This window comes from Plecotus auritus (genome assembly GCF_963455305.1).
Source record: "Plecotus auritus genome assembly, chromosome: 1".
NCBI classification, from domain to species: domain Eukaryota; kingdom Metazoa; phylum Chordata; class Mammalia; order Chiroptera; family Vespertilionidae; genus Plecotus; species Plecotus auritus.
Window position 1 is genome coordinate 224901853 of NC_137770.1, and position 23761 is coordinate 224925613.

The window sequence follows — 23761 nt, forward strand, 5'->3', positions numbered from 1 at the left end:
ATGTCGGGCTGAGGATGGAAATGGTAAGGGAGTTGGGGTGAAGACCCAGAGACAAATAAAAGAAAGGAAGGTCTGCAATCCTAGGGCCTGGCTCCTAACCTTGAGTGCACCAGAATATCCTGAAAGGCTGGGCCTTATTCCCAGACTTCTGACTGAGCAGGACTGGGGTGGGGCCCGAGAATCTGCATTTCTCACAAGTTCCAGGTGAGGCTGATGATATTGGTTCTGGGAACATACTTTAAGAATCACTATGTGGGAGGGATGGTCTTTATTGGAGAAACCCCACATGCCTGGGGAGATAGAATAACTGAAAATCTTTCAGGGTGAAGATCTAGTTGGATCTCACGTGTTTGAGAATTGTAGCCCCAAACAACAGAAGTAAAAAGGAAACCGAGTTCTACTCAAACCTGAATGTGCCAGAAAGATATAGACTTTGGGGTTTACTCTGCCTACTGGTTTTAATGTTTTAGGTAATAAAAACTGTAGTGAAAGACCGAGTAATCGAAAATTTAATGGGCAGTAGAAAGAATAGACTTGCCCTCCCCCCACAACATTAAAACAAGAAAATAGCTTACCTGTTGTGAAGATTGTCCATTAGGTTTCTCTAGAAGTTTAACTTCTCTTCCTATAACAACAAAAAAAGTTGAAAATTGAGGTCTGCAAGTTGCCTCCGTGTCATAGCCAAGTTGCATCAACAAAGTGACAGAGGCGAGCGTTTCCTCAGAGGCGCCAGGCAGTGATATGGGGGATGGAGTTCCTGATCTGGAACAGTCAGCCAGGCAGACAAGCTCTGAAAGTCACCAGGCCCAGCTCCTGACACTCACCATTCAATGAACAATTTACCCAAACTTCAGTATTTCTTCTATGAAATAAGATTGCAGCGAGATTTAAATGGCACAACATGTGAGCTATTTAGCCCATGCTGGGCATGTTGGAATTGTTCAATAACCCAAAGCTATTGCTCTTTATTACTGTTGACAAACATTACTTGACAACACGTCTCTTCTCTGATGGGTAAGGTTTCAATTAAGCAGAAAGAAATTCAAGGCATTTGCTTCTTGGAGACATATCAATAAAGTTTCAATGAACACATTTAAAATATTATAACAAAATACATACTTTAGAGAATAGCTTTGCTTATAATGAAAATGATGTCTAGAATTTGAAAGTAAAGCAAATGTGTAGACTTTTACCAATTTATCGATTATTAGAATAAATCACTATCTATAGACACAATTAAAAAAAAAATGCTCTTATCTTACAAGCCACTCCCCTGTTAAGAAGCCTTAAGTAGTTCTGCATTGCCTACCAGTCTTTAGTGAACTCAGCTAAGCATTCACGGTCTTTCACCATTGGCCTTCCAGCATTACCTCTGAAACTCCTTAAGCCACACCTATTTCCAGCCAACCTGGATTTTTCACTATTTTCTAAATGTGTCTATATTGTTCTGTTTCTATGCTTTTGCACGTTATTTCCCCCAGTTGGCTTGCCTCCATGCCCATCGATATTTTGTAAAATTCTACTGATCCTTCAAAACTTATTTCACACATCACTTCCTCCATGAAGATTAAAAAGAAGAATCTAACTAAAGGTAACTACTCTATTCTTTTATTTTCTATAGGACCTTCAACATCTTGGATGGGTCTGCTCACTGTATGCCTTGGGTGATAGTAATTCATTTATATAACATTCCCTCCATTAGACTGTAAATTCTGAGGAAGGAAGGGCCCTGGCTTCATCATTGTTTATCTACATGTTGTATTTCTTCACACGCTGACTTACATTTAGGTGGTACATTGCATGTCTTTTTTAAAAAATTGACATATGTGTTAAAAACATCCTATGTTCAATGAGGGTCTACCTTGAGTACAATTATACAGAGATGTGTAAAATACGGTCCATTTACCCAAGAACCTTCTAAGATGAAAATGAACACTATCCAGAGACAGAGTAAGAACTTTATAAGCTCTAAGCATAGTAAAGATCATGATATCAAAATAAAAACAACTATAAAAAAAGACACTTCAAAGAAATTCTATTTTTTCCTAGGATGATTTTTTGAAATAATAAATTCTTTCAAAAGAAAGTATTTTTGGCACACTTGCTTTGCCGGTGCCTTAGGTGCATGACTAATTTGTTGGACAAGCTAGCATTAACATTACAGTGGGTTGTACATGTTGAGGACCAATGACTGGTATAGCTAATCAGTGCTAAGCATCATGGGAGCTTGGGAGAAAAAGAAATCCCAGTGGGATTGGGCTGCCAAGAAAGAGTTTATGGAAAAATGGGGCCATGAGAAATTAGTTAGGCAAACGAGGAAAGTTTTAGTAAAAGCAAAAGGGTAGTGCTCTGGCTGTTGTGGCTCAGTTGGTTGAGCACCATTCTGTGCACTAAAAGGTCACTGATTTGATTCCCTGTCAGGGCACATACTCAGATTTTGGGTTCCATCCCCAGTTCAGCGGCATACAGGAGGCCAACCGATCAATGTTTTCTCTCACATTGATGTCTCTCTCCCTCTTTCTCCCTTTCCCTCCCCCTCTCTCTAAAAATCAATAAAAAATAAATTTAAAGAATAAATTGAAAAAAGCAAAAGGGTAGCAAAGAATACGACTTGTGTAAAAAGACAATGGAGGGGACCCATGCTGCGGATAGGGAGGATGGATTTGGCATACGTCACCAGCTTACTGAGGCTCTAGAAAACAGGCCCAGAAGACCAAACATGACATGATTGTAAAGAGAGTAGGTTGTTGAGCAGTGAATGACAGCATGATGGCAATATATTTGAAAGCCTCACCTGCTAGTAGTCATCAGGGAACACAAAAAGGGTTAGGATAGGCGGGGATTTAATCACAAGGAACAACAGCAGCCTGTAATTATTGGAATCGAGAGTCTAGGTCAGTGGTCGGCAAACTCATTAGTCAACAGAGCCGCAGTTGGCTGACCACTGGGTTAGGTACAGAGAGACTTGCTAAGGTTAACACTTTGAATTAAGTGAAGAGATGAAAGATCCTGGCGTGTGGTCCCATCCAAGGAAATCCAGAGGAAAAAACAAATTTGGAAATCTACTTTTCCAAGCTTTCATTGATTTTCAAGTTAAACATTATTTTCTACTGTCCCTGGTTTCCCTTAGCACATTGGTTTATGTATGTATTATATATAATGCCCTGAAAAATGTTTGTTGCCTCAGTACCTGTCTCCTTATGTGTAAAATGACAATGAAAAGTACCTTTTTCAGAGAGCAGTTAGGACTGAGTGAAAGAACACAGCAGAGGATCTAGCACAGTGGTTGACACAAACTGCAATTTCAACAGGGTTAGCTAAGATTTTTCATTTGTTATCTTCATCATCAACATTATCATAATCATCATAGTCCTCATCATCTCTTAGTAATTTCTACCTTCCTCCCCTTCCACTACACTGGAAGTTCCTTGATTCCAATCGTTGCATCTCATTATCTTTGTTTCTTCAAAAAGGAATACAAAGTAGGACTTTTGCTATGTACTGAATTGTAAGAGGAAAAATGCCAGAAATCCATGAAAGCAGGGATCTGTGTTACAAAAGAAGGAATATTAAAATATTCTTATTTTTGGAGGCAGACAGACAGGAAGAATGGTGGTTCCATAAACAGGAGAGCTGGAAGGAGAACCATGTGCAGTATTTGAGAGATCTGAAATTCAACATTTAGCTTACTGAGTTGACGTGATGGATGGGGAGAAGAGTGGCAGAGAGAACAAATGTCTCCAGCCACCTTCCATTAAAAAAAATGGGCATAAACTTATAGAGAGAGCAAAAGAGAAGATAAAACAGAAAGTCCATGAATGTGCCCTCACCAGTTTGGCTCAGTGGATAGCGTGTTGTCTTGTGGACTGAAGGGTCCTGGGTTCGATTCCAGTCAAAGGCACATGCCCAGGTTTCGGGCTCGATCCCCAGTAGGGGGCGTGCAGGAGGCAGCCAATCAATGATTCTCTCTCATCATTGATGTTTTTATCTCTCTCTCCCTCTCCCTTCCTCTCTGAAATCAATATATATATATATATATATATATATATGGCCCATGAATGTGCAGTAACTGACCTAGTAAATCAGCAATGTAGATAACCAAGGACTAGCTGAATACAGAGCGTAGAATCTTTAAAGGCATCATGAAGGTGGGAATGAAGAGGGAAGGGCTAAAACCAGGACAGTTTGGAAGGTGTTTAAGAAACAGTTGGGCCCTGGCTGGTTTGGCTCAGTGGATAGAGCGTCAGACTGTGGACTGAAGGGTCCCAGGTTTGATTCTGGTCAAGGGCACAGGCTCGATCCCCATGCAGGAGGCAGCCGATCAATGCTTCTCTCTCATCATTGATTTTTCTAATTCTTTCTTCCTCTCCCTTCCTCTCTGAAAACAATAAAAATATATTAAAAAAGAAAGAAAGAAAGCAGTTGGTTCCTAAATCCTTTTCTGCACTCGGATTTCAGGTGATTTCCACTCTCCATCTCAACTACAGAATATAAGTATGGCACCTGGAAAGGGTAAAACAGGGTTTCTGGACCCGGAACACAGTAGGGCACACACAGCAAAGGGCAGGGGTACTGGACCCCAAACCAAGTAGTTAAGTGTGTAAATATGAAATGCTGAGACCCTCCCCTGCTCCCTGCCCCTTCACTCTGGGATTGCTGGCAGCTGCCCTCTCACCCTCTCCAGACATCTGAGGAGAGTCTCTCACAGGAGAGACAGAGATTGAAACCAAGCAACCAATCAACAAGAAAACCTCTGGAAACAAAGAGGAGGGAGAAGAAAACAAAACAATTGGCAGTAATAATTTTCATCATGTCACTTGCATCCAAAAAGAATAAAAAACTGTTGAGTAGTCTATTGAGAGCTTCCCCCTGGGGCCTCCCCTAAAATCGCCACCCTTAAAACCCTTAGGACAGAGGAACCAGTGTGCTCTCTGTCCCAGGCACCTTACCATCCGCTTCCTCACTCCCAAGCTCTACAGGCCTTTCCTTTATCTCGATAACTTGTTTCCTAAGCCCATTTCTTTTAGGAATTACTTTTTATACTCTATGATTTATCAAATAAATGTTCTCTTACAAAAAAAAGAACAAAAAACCAAAAGAACCAAAGGCTATTAAGAAAAATCAGAGAACAGCAATAAAAAAGCTCTTGGAAATTAAAACAGCAAAAATGAACTTTGAAATACAGAATCCAGAAGAAAAAGGTGAAGAAATCTCACATAAAGTAGCAAAAGAGATAAAGACATAGAAAATGAAATTAGAAAAGATAAAAACATTAGAGGACCATCCAGGAGGTCCAATATCCATATAATTGGAGTTCTCCAAAGCGAGCAAACAAAGGGTGGGGAAAACTTTGTCAACGAAATATTATAAGAAACATCCTCATAACTGAAGGACACGAGTTTCTAGATGAAAGCACTTACCAAATGACCAACACAGTGGATAAAAATAGACTCAAGCCAAGATACAACATTGTGATATTTCAGTTGTAAGTATACAGAACACTGAACAAAGGGAAAAAAGGGCCATTTGTTATTCCCAGAGAAAAGTAAAGATCTTACAGGCTTTCAGAAAAAACCCAAACCAAACCAAAACAAAAAAACCCCCCAAAAACTCAGATCATAAAAACACAGAGCTGGGGATCAGAATGGTTTCAAACTTATTAAACACACACACACACACACACACACACACACACACACACACACACACACACATCAATCTAAACCTGGCCAAACTACCAATTAAGTGAGATGGTAGGTTAAATATATTTTCAGATATATAAAACATCCACCCATATATCTTCCCTCCTGGGAAGGAGGCTATTGGACGATGTAACAAGCAAATGAAGAGAGAATTCAGGAGGAGAGGGCAAGAAATAGGAAATTGAGCACTAAACACAGGAGAGAGACCAAAGTGTCCCCAGGATGGTGGTGACCAGAGGTCTCAGAATGCCAGCAGTGTGCACAGGGAGAGGGCAGCTCATTCAGTTGGAGAAGGTAAGAATGTACTGGGCAGTTTTCTGACCCCTGCACCACCATTCATTCAGAGCAGCAATTCTTAACAGTGCGCTGCAAGAACTTTTACAACATGCAATAGTTGACTATTTAATCGAGGGTACTGACCTCTTTTCCCTTAGGTTGTCAAATTAAAAATGACAACAGCCAACACAATAGCCTGCTGGTGTGAATGAATAAAAATTATACTTTTTTGGGGGGTCAGATCAGCAAAAAATATATTTTTTGGTGTGCCACAGAATTTTAGTAATTAGTTTATGTGTGCCATGAGATGAAAAAGGTTGAAAATTGCTGACTTAGAGAAATAATATTTAGAGGCAAATAACCAAAATAATCAGCTAAAAAGTGATTTCCTTTGAGGAAAGTGATCAGCCGGAGCTTCATTTGAAGATTTGGAAATCAAGCCAGTCATAACAGCAATGCCCCGAGGAAGGGTAAACTAGATGATAGAAAGCCAGAACAATAATGCTGGTGAAAATGCCAACTCACATCCCTTTAACCTACATTAATTATTCAACTTGCAGCACTGTGGGCCGGGCCAGGTGCTCATAAATGATCATAGCGGGATGAGTAAGACATAAAGTTTACAACCCAGTGAGGTAGCCAAAACATAAAACAAACAGTTATGATCCAGGGAGATAAGTGAGTTCATAGGCAAAGTATTATAAAAATGTGGGCACCTGCAATCCACTTTCCAGAGTCCTCTAAGGCTGCGCAGTCCAATATGTGAACAACCAGCCAACGAGCCACATGTGGCTCTTTCAATTTAAATTACTTAAAAGTAAATACGGTAAAAGTTCAGTTCCTTCAATACACCAGCCAGCTGCAGTTCAAAAGCCCTCAAACCACATGTGGCTACCATAGTGGACAGTGTAGACCGGTGGTTCCCAATCTTTTTTTTTGGCCATGCCCCACCTAGCATCTCTAAAATCCTGATCCCCCCTCCACCGCCCATGACATATATAATTCTTATTATTCAAAAAGTGAACTCCTATTCACGTGGAGGAAGCCCTAAAGGCCATGAACTTGGTCTAAACAAGCTTCCAAAGAACATGGCATCCATGAAAGAGAAAAATAAAAGAACAAAAGGACAGTTGAAGCACTGAGGAAGAAATCACTAAGAAATTGTTAAAAAAAATAATATGAAGTGATATGAAAAAATAGTTTCAAAACATGTAATAGAGAACTGAAATGCATAAATGTCACAGTGCATGTTTATATACTGTATATGAGGCCCCTAGAACAATAGGAAATGCAAAAAAAATTCAGTTAATAACCCATCCTCAAATTGCCCCCCCTTAAAAATCAAAGTGCCCCCCTGTGGGAACCACTGGTGTAGACCTAGAGCATTTTCCTTATACAGAAAGTTCTATTGGATGGTGCTGGTCTAGAGGTTCTTTAAAAAAAATTTAAATTTTTATTTTTTCAATTATAGTTTACATTCAGTAGTATTTTGTGCTAGTTTCAGGTGTATAGCAATCATATATTTTACAAAGTGTCTCCCCAATATTTCAAGTACCCCCTGGCACAGTACATAGTTCTTACAATATTATTATGTTCCCTAGGCTGCACTTGACATTCCCATGACTGTTTTGTGACTGCCAATTTACAATGAGTGGCCAGATTATTATGATCTTTGAACGCATAATAATCTGGCCATTCAGTGTGTGTGTGTGCGTGTGTGTGTGTGTGTGTGTGTGTGTGTATATATATATATATATATATATATATATATATATATATATGTTAGAGTAGAGGCCCAATGCATGAATTGGTGCACAGGTGGGGTCCGGCCAGCCTGGCCAGGGGGAGGGGACATGGGCAGTTGGCCAGCCTGCCTGCTGGTCGAACTCCTGGTCCAGGGGACAATTTGCATATTAGCCTTTTATTCTATAGGATATACACTGAGTGGCCAGATTATTATGCGTTCAGAGATCATAATAATCTGGCCACTCAGTGTATACTTTGTAATCCCTTCCCTTTTTTCACTCAGCCCCCCAATAGAGGTTCTGAAATGGGGATATAGTTTTTGCAGCATGTTCAAGTACAGTAAAGGCCTGAGGGGGTCACATTCCATTGATCTATTAGTAAACAGAGACTTACACAGCCTGATATTTAACCAGCTACGTTATCTGCACAAGGAATGGAATTTTCACTCTGCTAGAAATTTAGTTTTCAAGTGGGCCATCTGGAGCTAGAAAGGGGATTTCTCACGTCTCCTGAGACTGTTTGGCCACCCACAGATGTTGGGGGCAAATGCTGCTGCTGACCAGACGTCTGGGAGTCTTTGGGAAAGCAGCTTTGCATAGTGGAAAGGTTAGGGGGGTAAGTCTTGGAGAACTCAAAAGTACCTGAGTTTGAATGTTAGCCCCAAGACTTATTGGCTGTGTGGCCATGAGCAAGTCTCTCAACCTCTCTGGGCCTTAGTATTTTTTAGATGTGAAGTGTACAGATGATGCATCGATCAGGATCAGCAGGTGGCAGAAGCACCAAATGGCAGCTGCCAGTCTTCTCATTGTTCTTAATCTCCAACTTTCAAGAAACAGTGTGGCTGGTTGCCCAGCGGTGTGGCTCGGGTTGAGTGTTGACCTATGAACCAGGAAGTCACAGTTCGATTCCGGTCAGGGCACTTTCCTGTTGCAGGCTGGATTCCCAGTGGGGAGTGTGCAGGAGGCAGCAGATAGATGATGATTCTCTCTCATCATTGATGTTTCTATCTCTCTCTCTTTCTCTCCCTCTCTCTGAAATTAAAAAAAAAAATTAAAAAAGAAATAGGCTGGGGAAGAGGGGCCCCTCAATGGTGAGAGCTGGCTCTCCTCGCCTCTCATTTCTTCTCATCACACCTCTGTTTTCTTAAAGGAGCTATCAGGGACCAGGAACTTAAGGACCTATTACAGGAGGGGAATTTCTGTGCAAAGAAGGGAAAAGGATGAAGGGGGAGGGGCAGTGGCATTTACTGGAGGGCCAAGGACATGCCAGACCCACTAGCAGGTATGGGATGTTCTAGAAATCCTCCCAGTGTCTAAGGGGGAGTCAAAGGATGCGAAGAGGGGAGGGTTTGTGGGTGGTGGGAAAGAAGGCAGGGTGGGACATAAACCACAGGGATGGGCTGGGTTCCATGGGGAGGGGCCGTGCATGCCAAGCTACGGGCCCCACTTGATGAGGTTCCTAGTTCATAATAATAACTGGTGGCAACATGTCACATGGATACGCTGGTGGGTGAGGAGTAGCAGCCGAGGGGACTTTAAGCCCGCTCCCAAGCCCTGGCTTATCCTCAGACAGGGATTTGCTGGGTGTTTTTACCACACAGTGGCCAGTCCATCTCTGTCCCCGTCTTTAACTTCCCTGGGAAGAAAAACAAAGTTTCTTTCCAAGTGGAGTTAAATTCTAAATATGATAAGCCCGACTTGGCACCAACACTGCTTGCAAGCATTAACTTTCCCTTGTAATTTGTAAATGTATTCAGGCTTGTTTTCGGGTTTTCTTTTATGAGTCCCCTCCCACCCCCACCCCAGGCAGGGCCAGCCTCTGAATAGAAAGAAAAGGTCCCCAGCTGGGCTCCTTTCTCCCAACAAGCTTTGCAAGCCTCTCAACATCTTCCTTGGACACGGTTCAGCTGGGGGCCTTCCCTGTTCTCCAGGAGGAATTCCTGCGGCTCGCACAGGGGCCCCTTTGTTGTCTGAGGTTGTGAGAAGTTAACCACTACTTCGCACGAGGAAATATCTTTTCCTTGTGTGAAGGAATGATCAAAGAGGAATGTCACTTAAACCAAGGAAAACAAAGCCGTGATTTATATCTAGAATCGCCACAGAGAAAAAAGATCCTTGTTCCTGCAGTAAAGCACAGAAATCCGCAGTATAGGGTGTAAAATTCACTTGCCTTCTGATGGACTTTAAAGTGTAGTCCTTAGTGTATGCCCAAGTCTTCAGTCTTCCTTTAAAATATAAAACCTCTCTCTCTTGTGCATCTGCCCTGCTCACAGATATCTCCAATCTTTTCCCAATGTTTAACGTGAAACCTTTTCTCATTAAAGATAACATGTATATTTTTGTGCATACATTTATAGATAATATACATGTATAAAAATACATGTAATTACCCACACATATGCACATAAACATATGAGCACACGAAGTGTGGGGAAAGGGGAAAAAGGTCAGCCCTCACCATAGCAACCTAACCTCGTGCTAGGGGTTCAAGTTTTTCCCAGGATTGGTTTCAGTTTGTCCATCTACTTACCAGTTTCACACAATATATAAAAAAATTCACATCCTCCCTCTTTCCGCCCTACAGTACGTCTCCAGCCTTTCCCATGACAATACAAAGCGTCCGCAATGACTGGCTTAAGCGATGGCAAATTATTCCCGGGGGTGACCCTCTGCCAGGGACCCAACCCTCCCTCTCTGTAGCTTCCCATGTTTGGGACTTCCCATGTTTTGTACAGTCACCCTCCTTGCACCTCCCAAGTTCAAAGTCTACGTTGCTGACTGTAAACCTCACATGACTGTAATGTGTGTGATGATTTTCCTTTTCTTCTGCCATGAAGAACAGGTGACCTGTGGGGCCCGCAGTTAGAGAGCAGCCAGGAGGCTATTCCTTCATCACAAACCAGGAAATGCGGGATCCACACAGCATCACCGCTGTTCGGTCTCAGAACTCCACGGAAAAGGTCCAAGAAAGCCTGTCCAGCAGAAGCCCTCCTTCCCAAGCAGTTAGAGACCCGGCACAAGGGACCACATGGAATCACACTCAAACTCTCAACTCCGAGTGCGGTCAGCTCTCAGCCAGCTGTGTCTCTCTTAGCGGCAGGGCCCGGGAACCACGGCTGACAACGGTCAGGTCAGGTAGACTGTAGGTGCTCCATTGCCTTTTGGGTATCGCCCATCCTCTTTATGATGTCCTCATTCTGTCAAATGTTCCCACATGTGCAGCATGAGAGATTCCGCTCAGATGTGCAAACTGTCTTCATTCCCAAGGGCAGGTGGGGTGGGGGTGGGGAACGAGAGGTTACACAGGGGACCTCATTGAAGTGAACTGGGCCCAGGTCAGCAGTGTAGTTAGTCACACTCAACAGATTTTCAAAACCAAAACTTGGGGCTCTAGCCCTGATGCATGAGTGTGAGTGTGTGTGAGTGTGTGTGTCTGTGTTGGTGGTGATGGTATCTGATACTTGAATATCTACTATATGATTGATACTTTACACTCACTATTTCCTAACTTCCCAGCAACTGTGTGAAATAAGCATTGTTAGCAAACCTAACTACCTCATGTAAGGTTATACAACGAGTAAAAGGGGGAACAAGGATTCGGAGTTCAAGCTCTCTCATGTACACCATGAAGTCTTCAACATGACAGGCTTTATGTCACTCCCTGTTGGGGCAGGCAGGGAATTCGAGAACATGGGCTACAGGCGGTCAGTTAGCCCGGGTTTCCCATTCACTTAGGGCCTCAAATGTAGACTCTTGACAACTATCTCCAAATACGTGCCCAGAGCTATACTGACAGGATTGAAAAAAGGCAACGTTCACCACACAGAGCTTTGAACTTTAGCCCCATTTTTTCATAAGAAATCACCCACGTTTCCTGTGAACCTTTATCTTAAAACAGGAACATTCTGTCACCTTCATGCTTGGGTGCAACATTGCAATTTGCACATGGAAGCATTTAAAATATTCTTCCATTTGATAACCCTGTTGTGTCATTATTTTAGTACTTTACTATACCGAGAGCCTTGAAAAACAACAACAAAAAGGTAATGCAAGCATCTGCAAACCTCTGAGAGACCTCGATCTCATACTACGGTTGCATGTTCACAAGTATCATGCAGAAGGAAATATTAGGGACAGACTTCTGTGCAGTTAGTTTGAGGGAAATTCTTGATGGGGTCTACTCTCACATGCCCTTTGTAGAGACTCCATTATTTGTGATTCCTTATGTATGTATATTTTAAGAACCCTCAGAGCTGATATCTCATGGATTCCATACTTTGTATTGGCATGTAAGTCATCAATCACCGCAGCTCTATTATGATGCCACCGGTCCTCCAGCTCTGGGCCTGCCCTTTGTCATGCAGGTGGGCAAGGTCCCTGCTGCCAGGAACCCATCCCTCTCAGCCACGAGTGACTGAGACCACATGCATTAACAGGAGGGACTGGAGCACCTCAACTACATTGTCCCTGGCTAAATTGTTCTCAGTCTACAGTGAGATTTGTAAGGTGTTTTGACACCCTGGTTAATCTATCAGTTTTAGGAGAGAGAGAGAGAGAGTAAGAGAGAGAGAGAGAGAGAGAGAGAGAGAGAACAAATAAATGGCTACTAAACTGCTGTGAATGAAGACGCAGCATTTGTGGTGTGGGAAGGCCCTAAAAAGACATTACAGGCAGTCCCCGGGTTACTTAGGACTCGACGGATGTCGTTTCGTGTTACATCGCCATCTCCCATTTATTTATATATATATATAAAAGTCTTGTCATTTCGACGTATGTACATATGTGCTTTATGTTTTTTATTATTGACTGTATTTACCACAAGTAAAGGTCAGGAATTGTTATCTTTCTTTTAATTTTTTTTACTGTGTCATGTCATTACTGCTGTGTATGTGCTCCATGTGAGTGATGTAGGTGCTTATGTAGGTGGGTTCCGACTGACGGCGAAAATCGTGTTTCGTCGCACCTTAGGAATGGATCTCCGTGTAACCCGAGGACCTACTGTATTCTAACCCACATTGCTCCCCTCTAAGCAACAACAAAATCCCAAGAGACCAAAAACTTCACCAGGGTTTCCTTTCAGATCATTTCTGAAAAATTAGGTAAAAATAGACATCTCAAGAAAGTAGAGAACCTGACACATGCTTAATATCAAAACCAGAAAAAGAAGTTCTGCCTAATCACCAGGAACATGTGTACGGTGATTCCCACCATTCCTTGGCAATCCGTCTGCTTTTCTAAGGGAGCCAAGAACTCTGCAGATATGATCTGTCTCCATCACATGACTGTTCAAACCTGAGTCAAAAATAACTTGCTTAGTTATTATTTTCATCCCTTCCACTCAACCATCCCTAATTCTCCATCAGCACTTTTCCAGAAAATATCGGAAAGGTCTCCAGTTGTTTTTCTTTCTTTCATTCATTCATTCATTCATTTATTCATTTCCCCCCATTAATAAATATTAGATAACCATTGGAGCATGATGGAAAGGAGGGCAGTTCTCAGTATTTTGTGTATTAAAGTTTGCTCAGAGAAAGTAAAAAATGTGGTCACAGAAAGTTTGCTAATTCTGAAGCTAAAATCAACAAAACAACCCCACCTTCCACAGTGTGGAATGTAATATGAAAACACAGTGTTGTAGAAACAGTGCGAAACCAATTAAGGGAGAAGTAAGTAACTAAGCATATAAACACATGCGTGACAATCCACAGATCACAGCGTTTCCAGAGAGTGGTACAGGTTAGATGTAAAACAAAACCAGAAATTGATATGCTCTTCCCCTACCTTTAATTCACTCAACTAAGTAAATATAAGACCGGCTTGAATTCCCAATTTTTCAATTCTTAATGTTTTCTTACCTTGATATACTAACACATAAAATGTATTAACTTACGTTCTGAGGGGAGGGGGGATCCTACTGCTTAAGCCAGAGACAGCTGGAAATGGAGCCTATAATCTTCTTTTAGCAAAAAAGTGTACATGAACATATAGCAACAAAATGCATGACATTTCAGGAGAAACTTATCTGTAACCCGCTTCTGGGTAGTTTGAAGACTTCTTGGCAGTATTCAATCTTACTGGCGGACTAATGCAGAAAATTCAACACCAGAAGTTGACATACTTTTTAGCTCTTATTTCTTTTTTGTTTTTTTAATTACGAATCAAGAGCTATGTTCCGATTTCAACTATATTCAAAGGGTGCCAATGTTTTGGGGAAGGCATGAATTTGACTCTGCGGTTCTGGCCTGTGAAAAGTTCGCAGACCAAACCTCAAAGGCAGTGGTGTGGTAGCAAATGTTTACCAACTGGTTCTACAGAAACAAAAATGTTTATTATTATAAATAAGCGATGTGTAATACGGTTCACAAGTAAAGATTAAACAACACTCTCTTTTTATTTGGACAAATTAATTTTCACTGGATGTTTTGAGCTTTTCTGGACTCCTCTATTCATAGTCAACCTATGGTTGCAACTGACAAAACAAGTGTAGTTCTGACATGAATGTCAGCGATAGTTCATTTACATTAACTAGTTGGATGGAAGTGAAACAGTGAGCACCAATGTTGGAATTTCACTTGTTTGTGAATGACATGAGCACATTCTTTGCTGAAACAGATAATTTTTTTATACTAGAAGAAAGTTTTCCTCAGGAATTGTTTGTGTGTTATTCTAATGTAACAGCTAAATACAGGCAACTTTTATGTTTAAATCCCATTAACTAAACATTCTTAAGCATAGTCAAGTGACAAAACATTAAGTTGAACCTGATTTATAGTCAGTTTCCATGGTGTAAATACTCCTGTCATGGCTGATTTCAAGTGAGTAACATTTAGTCAATAAACACAAAGTTGGAAAGAGGTGTATATGCCAGCTCGTGTGGCTCAGTGTTGAGTGTCAACCTATGAACCAGGAGGTCACCGTTTAATTCCAGGTCAGGGCACATGCCCGGGTTTCAGGCTCGATCCCCATTAAAGGGTATGCAGGAGGCTGATCAATGATTATCTCTCAACACTGATGTTTCTCTCTCTCTCTCTCCCTCTCCTTTCCTCTCTAAAATCAATAAAAATATATTTAGAAAAAGAAAAGAGGTGTATAGTTGCACACCATTATACAATATTTCTACCACACAGATACCATAGATGTAAAAAACATAGGAAACTAAAGTAATTAGTAAATGATGAGTTTTGAGTATTTATTAACTTTGTTGCTAATATAATTTGTTTGCCTATATTTCCACAGGAGTTAACTTCTTAATACCACCTCACAAAATTTCTGAAATTCCCCAGCCAGTTCAGGCTCTAGCACAAGGTTTCAGGGTTCTGAGCCTGAAGGATAAACTCATTTCCCAGTCAATTTTCCCTCAGCCACACACCACTAACCTCCAATAACAGTGACCCTACGGCCCAGCTTCTCCTGCTATGAGTTAATCAATCTCAAGGGGTGGGATGCCTGGCATGGAGTTCCCTGTAGAGCATGAACACTTAGTGAGAGAAAAAAATGACTTCAGCATAGTCATGTGACTTTGAGGCACGCCTCATCGCCTCACCTGTAGAATGGGGACAGTACTTTCCCTAGGACTACTATAAGGATTAGAGAAAATGCAGCAAAGCTCCTGGAATAATTCCTCAAATACAGCAGGTGTGGAATAACTAAGTGCTCATCATTAACATGATGGCGGAATCGCTGTAAAAGATTCCTTTTGTGAATACGTTATGGGTCAGTCAGATGAACTGCAACAGAGAAACAATTTCCTTTTTCTTTTTTAAATATATTTTTATTGATTTCAGAGAGGAAGGGAGAGGGAGAGATAGTAACATCAATGATGAGAGAGAATCGATTGGCTGCCTCCTGCACACCCTACACTGAGGATCGAGCCTCCAACCCGAGCATATGCCCGGACCAGGAACTGAACCATGATCTCCTGGTTCACAGTTGACACAACCACTGAGCCACGCCAGCCGGGCCAGAGAAACAATTTTCAAACTGGACTGACTAAAGAGCGGGTTTGAAAACAAGCCCAGTCACAATCGGATTTCTTGAGTCTATGGAAGATTGTTACCTGCCTCCCAAGGATCACTGTTTTCATTTTTTCTCAGGATAAGTGGATGTATGAATGAGTAAGGTAAATTTGTAACGGGAGTGTTTTAGCACAGACCCAAAAGGTAACTTCCAACAGTCAATATTTCATGTCAGAATCATGAAATAGAATTTAGGAAAACTCATTTGCCACCTGTGAAATCGACACAGACAACAGCCATTTGGGGAGGATCTTGTTAAGATGACAAAATCTTTTAGTGTTTTTGATATTTTCAATTACATGTTGCCCTAAAATCTTTATCATAACTTTTTGGGATTCTAGGCCTCTGTAAGATCATTTCTCCACCACCACCCCTTTTTTTGTTAAAGGACACATTAGGCCTGGCTGGTGTGGCTCAGTGGTTCGATTCCCAGTCATGGCACATGCACCGGTTGCAGGCTAGATCACCAGTAGGGGGCGTGTAGGAGGCAGCCGATTAATGTTTCTCATCGATGTTTCTCTATCCCTCTTCTTTCCTCTCTCTCTAAAATCAATAAAAACATATTTAAAGAAAAAATAAAAGGACACATTAATAAAAAAAACACACCAATGCAAAACAACACAAACACAAAAAGGCTTACAGTATTTTTTTTTAAATGTGGAATAGGGGTAATCATGCCTAAATCACAGGCTTACTGTCTCAAATGAACTAAAGAATCCAGCCCATGGAATGTGTCCAGCACACCGCCTGGGCCACACCTAATGGTAGCGGCTGCATGTAGCACACTGCATTCTCCCCTCCTGTCAAATCAACTCAAGGTTAGCGAGGGCAGGGGAGCGCAGGCAAACACGGAGCAGAGGCCGGCTTTCTCCCGTCTACTAAACGATCGGGTAAACAGGCTGAATTGATCTGTTTTTCCTCCCTGGAGGAGATAGTATTTTCTTCTAAAAATAAAAGGAACAGCAGCCCGCTTGTGTTAGTTATTAACCAGATCAAATATCAAGGAAGTCAGAGATTCTAAGACCTCGCTTGTCCTTTTATTTTATATACATTTATAAACCTTATAATTTATTCTGGATTTCAGGAACACCACGGATTAATTGTCAAGCCATGGGCAATTTCAGCAAATACCAAATGATTCAAGCACAGAAGGTGTGACAGAGCCACCAGGAGTCAGCCGAGCCTTAAGTTATAAGAGAATTATAGCACTTGATAAACACACCATATACGGATGATGCCTTGTAGAATTGTATATCTGAAAGCTTATATTCCTACGTAATTTTTATCAACCAATGTCACCCCAATAAAGTCAATAAAAAATAATCCATAATCATATGACTGGGGAGAAAATACAAGGGAAGAAATACATATGAGTCTTAAAGCTAGAAATATTAAAATAATTAATGGCTGTGTTCTAAAGTACCTAGATTATCATAAATATATTTATGTAGCACATTATGGAAGATGATTTGATATGTTTCTGGGGAAACCACAGAAGTTAGCCTAGAAACATATGAAAATGTTAAATTTAGCATCATTCAAATTCTGAGATTTGAGCTCTAGTTGCAATTCATCATGTGTTATAAAAACTCAAGCTAGATTCCTGGGCAGGAAATGTTCTAAACTGAAAAAAAAATATGATCAAGCAAATATGACCAGTTGTCAGAATTAAAATCTCAAATGACGAACAGTGAACCAGATTACCTAAACTGAAGTGTTAAGAGTAATAATAAATTGAGAGAGAGAGAGAGAGAGAGAGAGAGAGAGAGAGAGAGAGAGAGAGAGAGAGAGAGTGTATGCATGCCTATGTGCAAACTTAAGCTGAAACAAAGAAGTTTTTCTCTCCTGGGAGACTTTACGTAATAATGTACACCAGGGCTTGAGTTCCTTAAACTATAGTGTTTTTAAATTTGAATACACATTGCTATGCAGTTCTATGTGAATTTGGAAAGAATGCAAAGTAAATTTCCAGTATCATCAGTCTTTCTAATTCAGTCGCAATCCCTCCCTTTCCCGGCTATAGTGAGCGAATTTTCTGCCTAGGAAAACACTGAGGTGAATCGATAGGCCTTCTTCCTCTCTCTGGGCAGTGGCAGGAGGAATTAAGTTTTTTGTTTGTATTTTTTTCCTGAAGCATTTTCTTACCTCACCAGGCTTGTGACGTCATCAGACCTACAATGGAGCTGTTCTGTTGGTCCTTCTCCTTTTGTTTTTCACCAAAGAGGTGCTCCAAAAGCTTATATTCCAAGACTAAAATCCTAGCAGGTGCCCCGAACTTTATACAGGTGTGCAATGGTTAAAAACCAAACAGAAAGCCCAGCCCCGGGCCCTCCCGGCTGGGGTGTGGCTGCAGGTTGGCTGTGTGGCTGAGGGCTATTGCTTCACAAAACCAAACACTCAGCACTAACCGCTGCCCAGGTACAGCGATTGCACACTAAATACAAGGAGCTGTACACCTTTCCTGGCTGAAGACGTGAATGAAGACAGGAAGTCCCTTTGGTCAAAGCTCGCAGGGTTCCATACTGCAGGGTTTTTTCAGCCCTAGCATTCAAGCACTGCCCGGAGTAAGAGCCCACAGCTTACTTCCTAAAGTTGATGCCTGACATAATTAAAATCAGTGGAAATGGAAAGACTCAATCTTAAAAATTCTGAAATAAAGCCAAATATCATCATGGATATTGGTATATTATGGTTCATACTTTACACTTGACAAAGTGTAATACAAGTTGGGAGCAAGGCTGTGAATTGACACACACAGACACAGAAAAAAACCCCAACTATACAAAATGTATACCATTTCCACCACTCATGGCAAACTGGACTGAATCATTTCAAGTGAGCGAGGCGGTTCTGTAATGTCACTAGTCCGTTGTGGCACTTTAGAAGTTCAAAGCAAATACAGAGCCCTCAGATGCAAATATTTTGTAAGATATTGCTACAAATTTTAATAATCAAAAGGTATTTATTGTGCATCTGCTAGTATATGTATCTACTAGTATATGTATCTAGCACTGTGCTAGTCATTATGGAAAAATTAAAAAGTATATGACTCATTCTCTCCAAAAATTTTAATCATCGAATTAAGAAGTCAAATCTGGCCTGGTCAGGTGGCTCAGTTAGTTGGAGCCTTGTCTTTTACATCAAAAGATTGCAGGTTTAATCCCTGATTGGGGCGGGTATGCGAGGCAACTAATCCATGTTTCTCTCTCATATCAATGTTTTTCTCTCTCTCTCCCTTCCTCTCTCTCTCAAAATCAATTTAAAAAAAATACTCGAGTGAAGCTTAAAAAACCACACAAATAAATAAAAGAGTAACAGAAACCTGTATATGGAATATTGGCAGGTCTGACTTAAGTATCTTTTCTGTAGGGTGGTGGTAGGAAAACCTAGAAGAACAGAGAATTGGAATTCCCAGTTTACAGAACTTATTGATGTCCTGCTTTGTGCCTACTTGCTAATAAATGTGGTTTAAAAATACATATGCGAAGTGAAATACGTCAAACAGAGAAAGCTAAGAACTCATTTAACTCATATGTGGAATATAAAACTGAAACTTATGAACACAAACAGCAGTGTGGTGGTTGCCAGAGGGAGGGGGTGGAGGAAGAAAGGGGTCCTAATTATGAGGTGACAGGAGAAGATTTGACTTTGGGTGGTGGGCACATGGTCCTATATACAGGTTTTGTAAATTAGTAATCCACACATGTAACCTATATGTTCATGTTGACTAATGTCACCCCAATAAAATTTAAAATAATTAAAAGAAAAAATACATGTGTGGAATATTTGGTCTGAGATTTGCTTTCATTGTATCCTGGCAGGGATGATGCTGAGAGGGGCTAATTCTCACCCACTTCAAGCTTTCCTGTGGCTACCTTTATTGACCCTTGATGCCATTTCGTTGGATTTTTTAGATGCTGGAAAGACCTATTTTACAGTTAAGGATGATGGGCCCTTACTCACTGATTATGTGGCTGACCATAAATCCTCTAGGTTCAATTTTAGTCCCATGGAATGAGGATAAGAACACTTACCTCCTGGGCTTACTGTAAAAATTAAAAACAACTGCATACATAGCCCAGTTATAGCTGCTCATTCACTGCTGGTTTCCCTCCCCTGATTCCTGTCCTGTTGTTAACTTTTCCTATCCCAGAGGAAACGTACAAATGTTAGCAGAATTGAAAAGTATAACTTCTTTCCCTCTATTTTCCATTTTAATTTCTTGGGACTGAACAGATGTTGGAATGTAAAGTTGGCGCCTCTGTTACCCCATCTGAAATCTGGATGCCGAGAATCACCCTCGGCTGGAATCCTTTCCATTCCCTTTCCTTTTCTGGCACCCAGAGTTCTTCCTCACCCTCTTCCGGAATCCCTGTGCCCACTCACACTCCGAGGACTACCCATGGGCAATTATTGCTCTGGTCTTTCTCCGTATCACCTCATTTGGCCTGCTCCTGCCCTGGCTGGGTTGCTCAGTTGGTAAGTACCAGTAAAGGTCATGGATTTGATCCCTGGTCAGGGCATATATAAGAATCAACCAATGAATGCATAAATAAGCGGAACAACAAATCAATGTTTCTCTATTTCTCTCTCTCTCTCTCTGTCTTCTATCAATAAAAAAAAAGTTTTGACCTGCTCCTGAATCTTATTAAAACTAATATAGTTATATATATATATATATATATATACACACACACACACACACATATATGCACACATATATCCATACACATGTACGGATATATATGTATACATATTTCTATATCTTTTCAATAAGAAAAGTAGGAGAAATGACAATAAAAGCATTTTGGAAGCTAGAAGGTGGGTGGATGGTGTCCCCTCACTCAGTGGACCCAAGAAAGCTGAACAAGAAGCTGGAGGTGGGACATGCAGGGTCCTCAGAAGGCTCCAGGCAGCAGACGCCTCTGGCAGAGGGATGGGAGAAGGGGTTGAACAATGTTTAAGAAACAGGTCAACCCCCTCTCCTGTCCCCTCTTGTCAGCACCTGGGTGACAGCACCTCCCACCTCAGCAGCAGCCTGAAAGTGCATCCTGTGGTGAGAGCACACCTGGAAGTCTCTGAATTAGGGGAGATGCCATGCGATGTTGGGGGTGAAATGCTGTAGAGAGATAGCAGGTTAAGTAACTAAGGACACAGCATACCGAGATTCCTCTTCTCTACTCCTCACCCTCATCTCTTAGATACTGGCAGCTGGGCCCTTACCCTCCCGGCAAGAGTTGGGGGGAGTTTTCCTCGGGGACCTGACCACCCCATGAGGAAGGCCTGCAAGAGCCTGACATTAAAGTTCCCTAACAACTGGCTCAGCCAGATCATTGCAGCAGAGGTCACCGGTGTCCCCTCCCACACGCGTGTGCTCAGAATTTCACTTTTTAGTCCCTACACTTACATGTGAGCAGAGCACCAATGCTACCAAAGAGCCGAGGAAAACCAAAGACAATCTGGAGAGATCCAGAATTATGAAGGAAAAAGAAAATTTCCAAAAGTTTTATTAAAAATGTATAGAGATAAGGGAAATACAAGGTATCTTGAAGCAAGAAAACGGTGCTGCTAGAAAAAAGGGTGTTCAGAGAACAGAGAAAACTCTTAGAAGTTAAAAACATGACAGCATAAATACAAACCTCAGCTGAAAGCATCAACACTAAAACTGAAGACATCGGAAGGAAAAGAAAAAGAAGACAGATAATGGCAAAGAAAAGCAGATAAATAATCCAGGGATTCCAAGGAAATCTAGAAAACAAAACACCTGCAGGAGAAGAAATCATTAACAAAGTAATTCAAGAAAATTCCCCAAAACTGAAGGGGAGATTTTCTAGATTTAAAGGGCTCGCCCACTGAGTGCCCAGCACAGTGGATTTTAAAAGTCCCACACGGAGGCACCTCACTGTGAAATGTCACAACACTAGGATAACACATCTTCAGCCAACTTCCGGAGAAGAAAATAAAGTTAGACATAAAGAACGGGAACCTGGAATAGTACGACACTTTCCAACAACCATACTGTAGATAAGGAGACACTGAAGCAATGTCTCCAAAATTCTGAAGAAAGAACAAAGAAAAAAATGTTGAGTGAAAATGAATTCCAACATAGAACTCTCTGTATAATCACTCTAACCATCCGGTGGGGAGATGGGATACAGACAGTTTTAGAGAGACAAATACATATTTTTTTTTTCTTCCATGGACTTTTTCTTAAAAAGCCATTGGAGGATGAGGTCCATGAAAACGAGGGAATAAAAACAAGACAAAGGGAGACATGAGGTCTAGGAAATGGGAGGGAAGCGAGGCGCTCTCCCAGGAGGTGATGGCAGGAGACGCCAGTGTGTCCAGGCAGGGAGGGCAACGAGGCCAGGGGAGGAGGCCAGGGGTTTATGAGAGAGATTTCTGCAAAAGCATGACGTTGATACAACGGACAGAACACCTGATAGGAAACTGGCAGAATCATGGAACATCGTGAGAGAATATTTAGACAACTGGCAAATGTTTAAATACTGAAAGAACGGTAAGTACATAAAACACACATACACACAAGAAAAACAAACAGATAAAAATAGGCAAGGAAAAAGAAAACTATTAGCTCCAGGAATAAGTGATGCTGGTAGGAAACAAACAGTTTAATACATGCCCCATATCTGAATAGCACATATAGTCCTAATAATGTAAACCTTGAATATATTTCTAATCAAAACTGAGATACAGTGTGTGCATGGGAAGTGACTGTGGGAGGTGTGAATGAAGAAAATAAAGAGCTAAGTCTCATCTCCCATAGGGGAAAGCCAACGTCCAATGAATGCCCCAAACGAAAAACTCAGGAGGTGGCAATGCTTACTCGCCATTCAGGTCCACGGAGGTAAAGATCAGGCAAAGACTTGAATGTGTTTCTTTGGGCAAGAGGAAATGAGAAGCTGGGGGGCTGAAACCTGTCCTTTTTTTTTTTTTTTTAAAAAGAAACCTTGTAGAGTGAGCACCCTACTATAGAACGTTCATAAAAAATTATAAAATACTTGAAAGTGTAATCGTGTATGGAGAGCTAACATGTGACGGAGTTTCAAAATAACATCCACGGGATTCTGATAAGTCATTTTTGGCTGCTCACTTTCCTTTTCTATAAATTGAGAGGTTTGGACTAAATAATTTCTAAGATCCCCTGACCTCTCTCTACACGTGTTTATTTTTTGTATTTCTTTGTCCGAGTCTGGACTTGTGAACACAGACACACGGAGGGCTGATAATCAACAATGGGACTCCCCTGATGATTTTGATCATTAAAAATTAATATGCATTATTCACATCTCTACAAAGACACAGTCTGATCCTACCGAGAGAAGGCGGCACAACCATCTACGGATTTGCAGAGAAACACCCGAGGCTGCATTTCTGTCTTCCTCCGGCCATGTGAGAGGAGGCACAGGAGGAGACTAAAGTTCCCTGTTGTTTAGACTATGGCCTGTGACGCACAGTTATGCTGACCTAAAAGTTAATATTTAGCCATCCCAGCGAGTTGAGCTGGCTTGAGAGCTTGGTGGGGGGAAAAGGAAGGAAAGAACTCTGGTAGAGATTTGTACTAAAGTCAATGTTAATCTTGGTAGCGTAGCAAGTCACTTGTGTCCTCTCTAGCACATGCCAAGGAAGAACATAGCTAGTCCTTTAACGATACCAGCACTACAATGGGGCGGGCAGGTATGGTGCTTTGAATTAAAGGGGAAAATTAAGATTGTCCAGTTCAAGCCTCCCATTACTTCCCAGCTTTGTGACTACAGGTAAAGCACAATTTCTCTATGCCCTGAGTTCTTTCTCCATAAATTGAGGATAATAATACAGCTGTCGAACACTGAAAATGATGTCTTGATATGCCATCTCTAAAAACAGATGCAAAGCACATAATTGATTTGCAGGGGCCTTGGGTTCATATCTCTCTCTCCTTCTCCTCCTCCTTCCTGTCTCTTTCTCTCTCTCCCTCCTTCCTTCTCTCCCTCTCCTCCTTCTCCTTTCTTCTTCCTTTTTT

At 41.4% G+C, this 23761-nt stretch overlaps 1 protein-coding gene across 8 annotated transcripts in view; it reads right to left on the bottom strand.

Moving 5' to 3' along the window:
- The window catches only part of PGCKA1 (PDCD10 and GCKIII kinases associated 1), a 72097-nt gene that overhangs the window by 11727 nt on the left and 36609 nt on the right, over positions 1 to 23761 (bottom strand). For 7 of the 8 annotated variants that reach the window (XM_080649553.1, XM_080649554.1, XM_080649556.1 and 4 more), the window contains one exon: positions 576 to 625. Coding sequence is in view for 1 of the 8 variants with exons in the window: in XM_080649552.1 (XP_080505678.1) it covers positions 576 to 595 (20 nt within the window). In the remaining 7 variants the exon portion in view is untranslated. Of the gene's footprint in view, positions 1 to 575; positions 626 to 23075; positions 23194 to 23761 lie in introns of those variants that run through there. The other variant, XM_080649555.1, reaches the window with a different exon arrangement.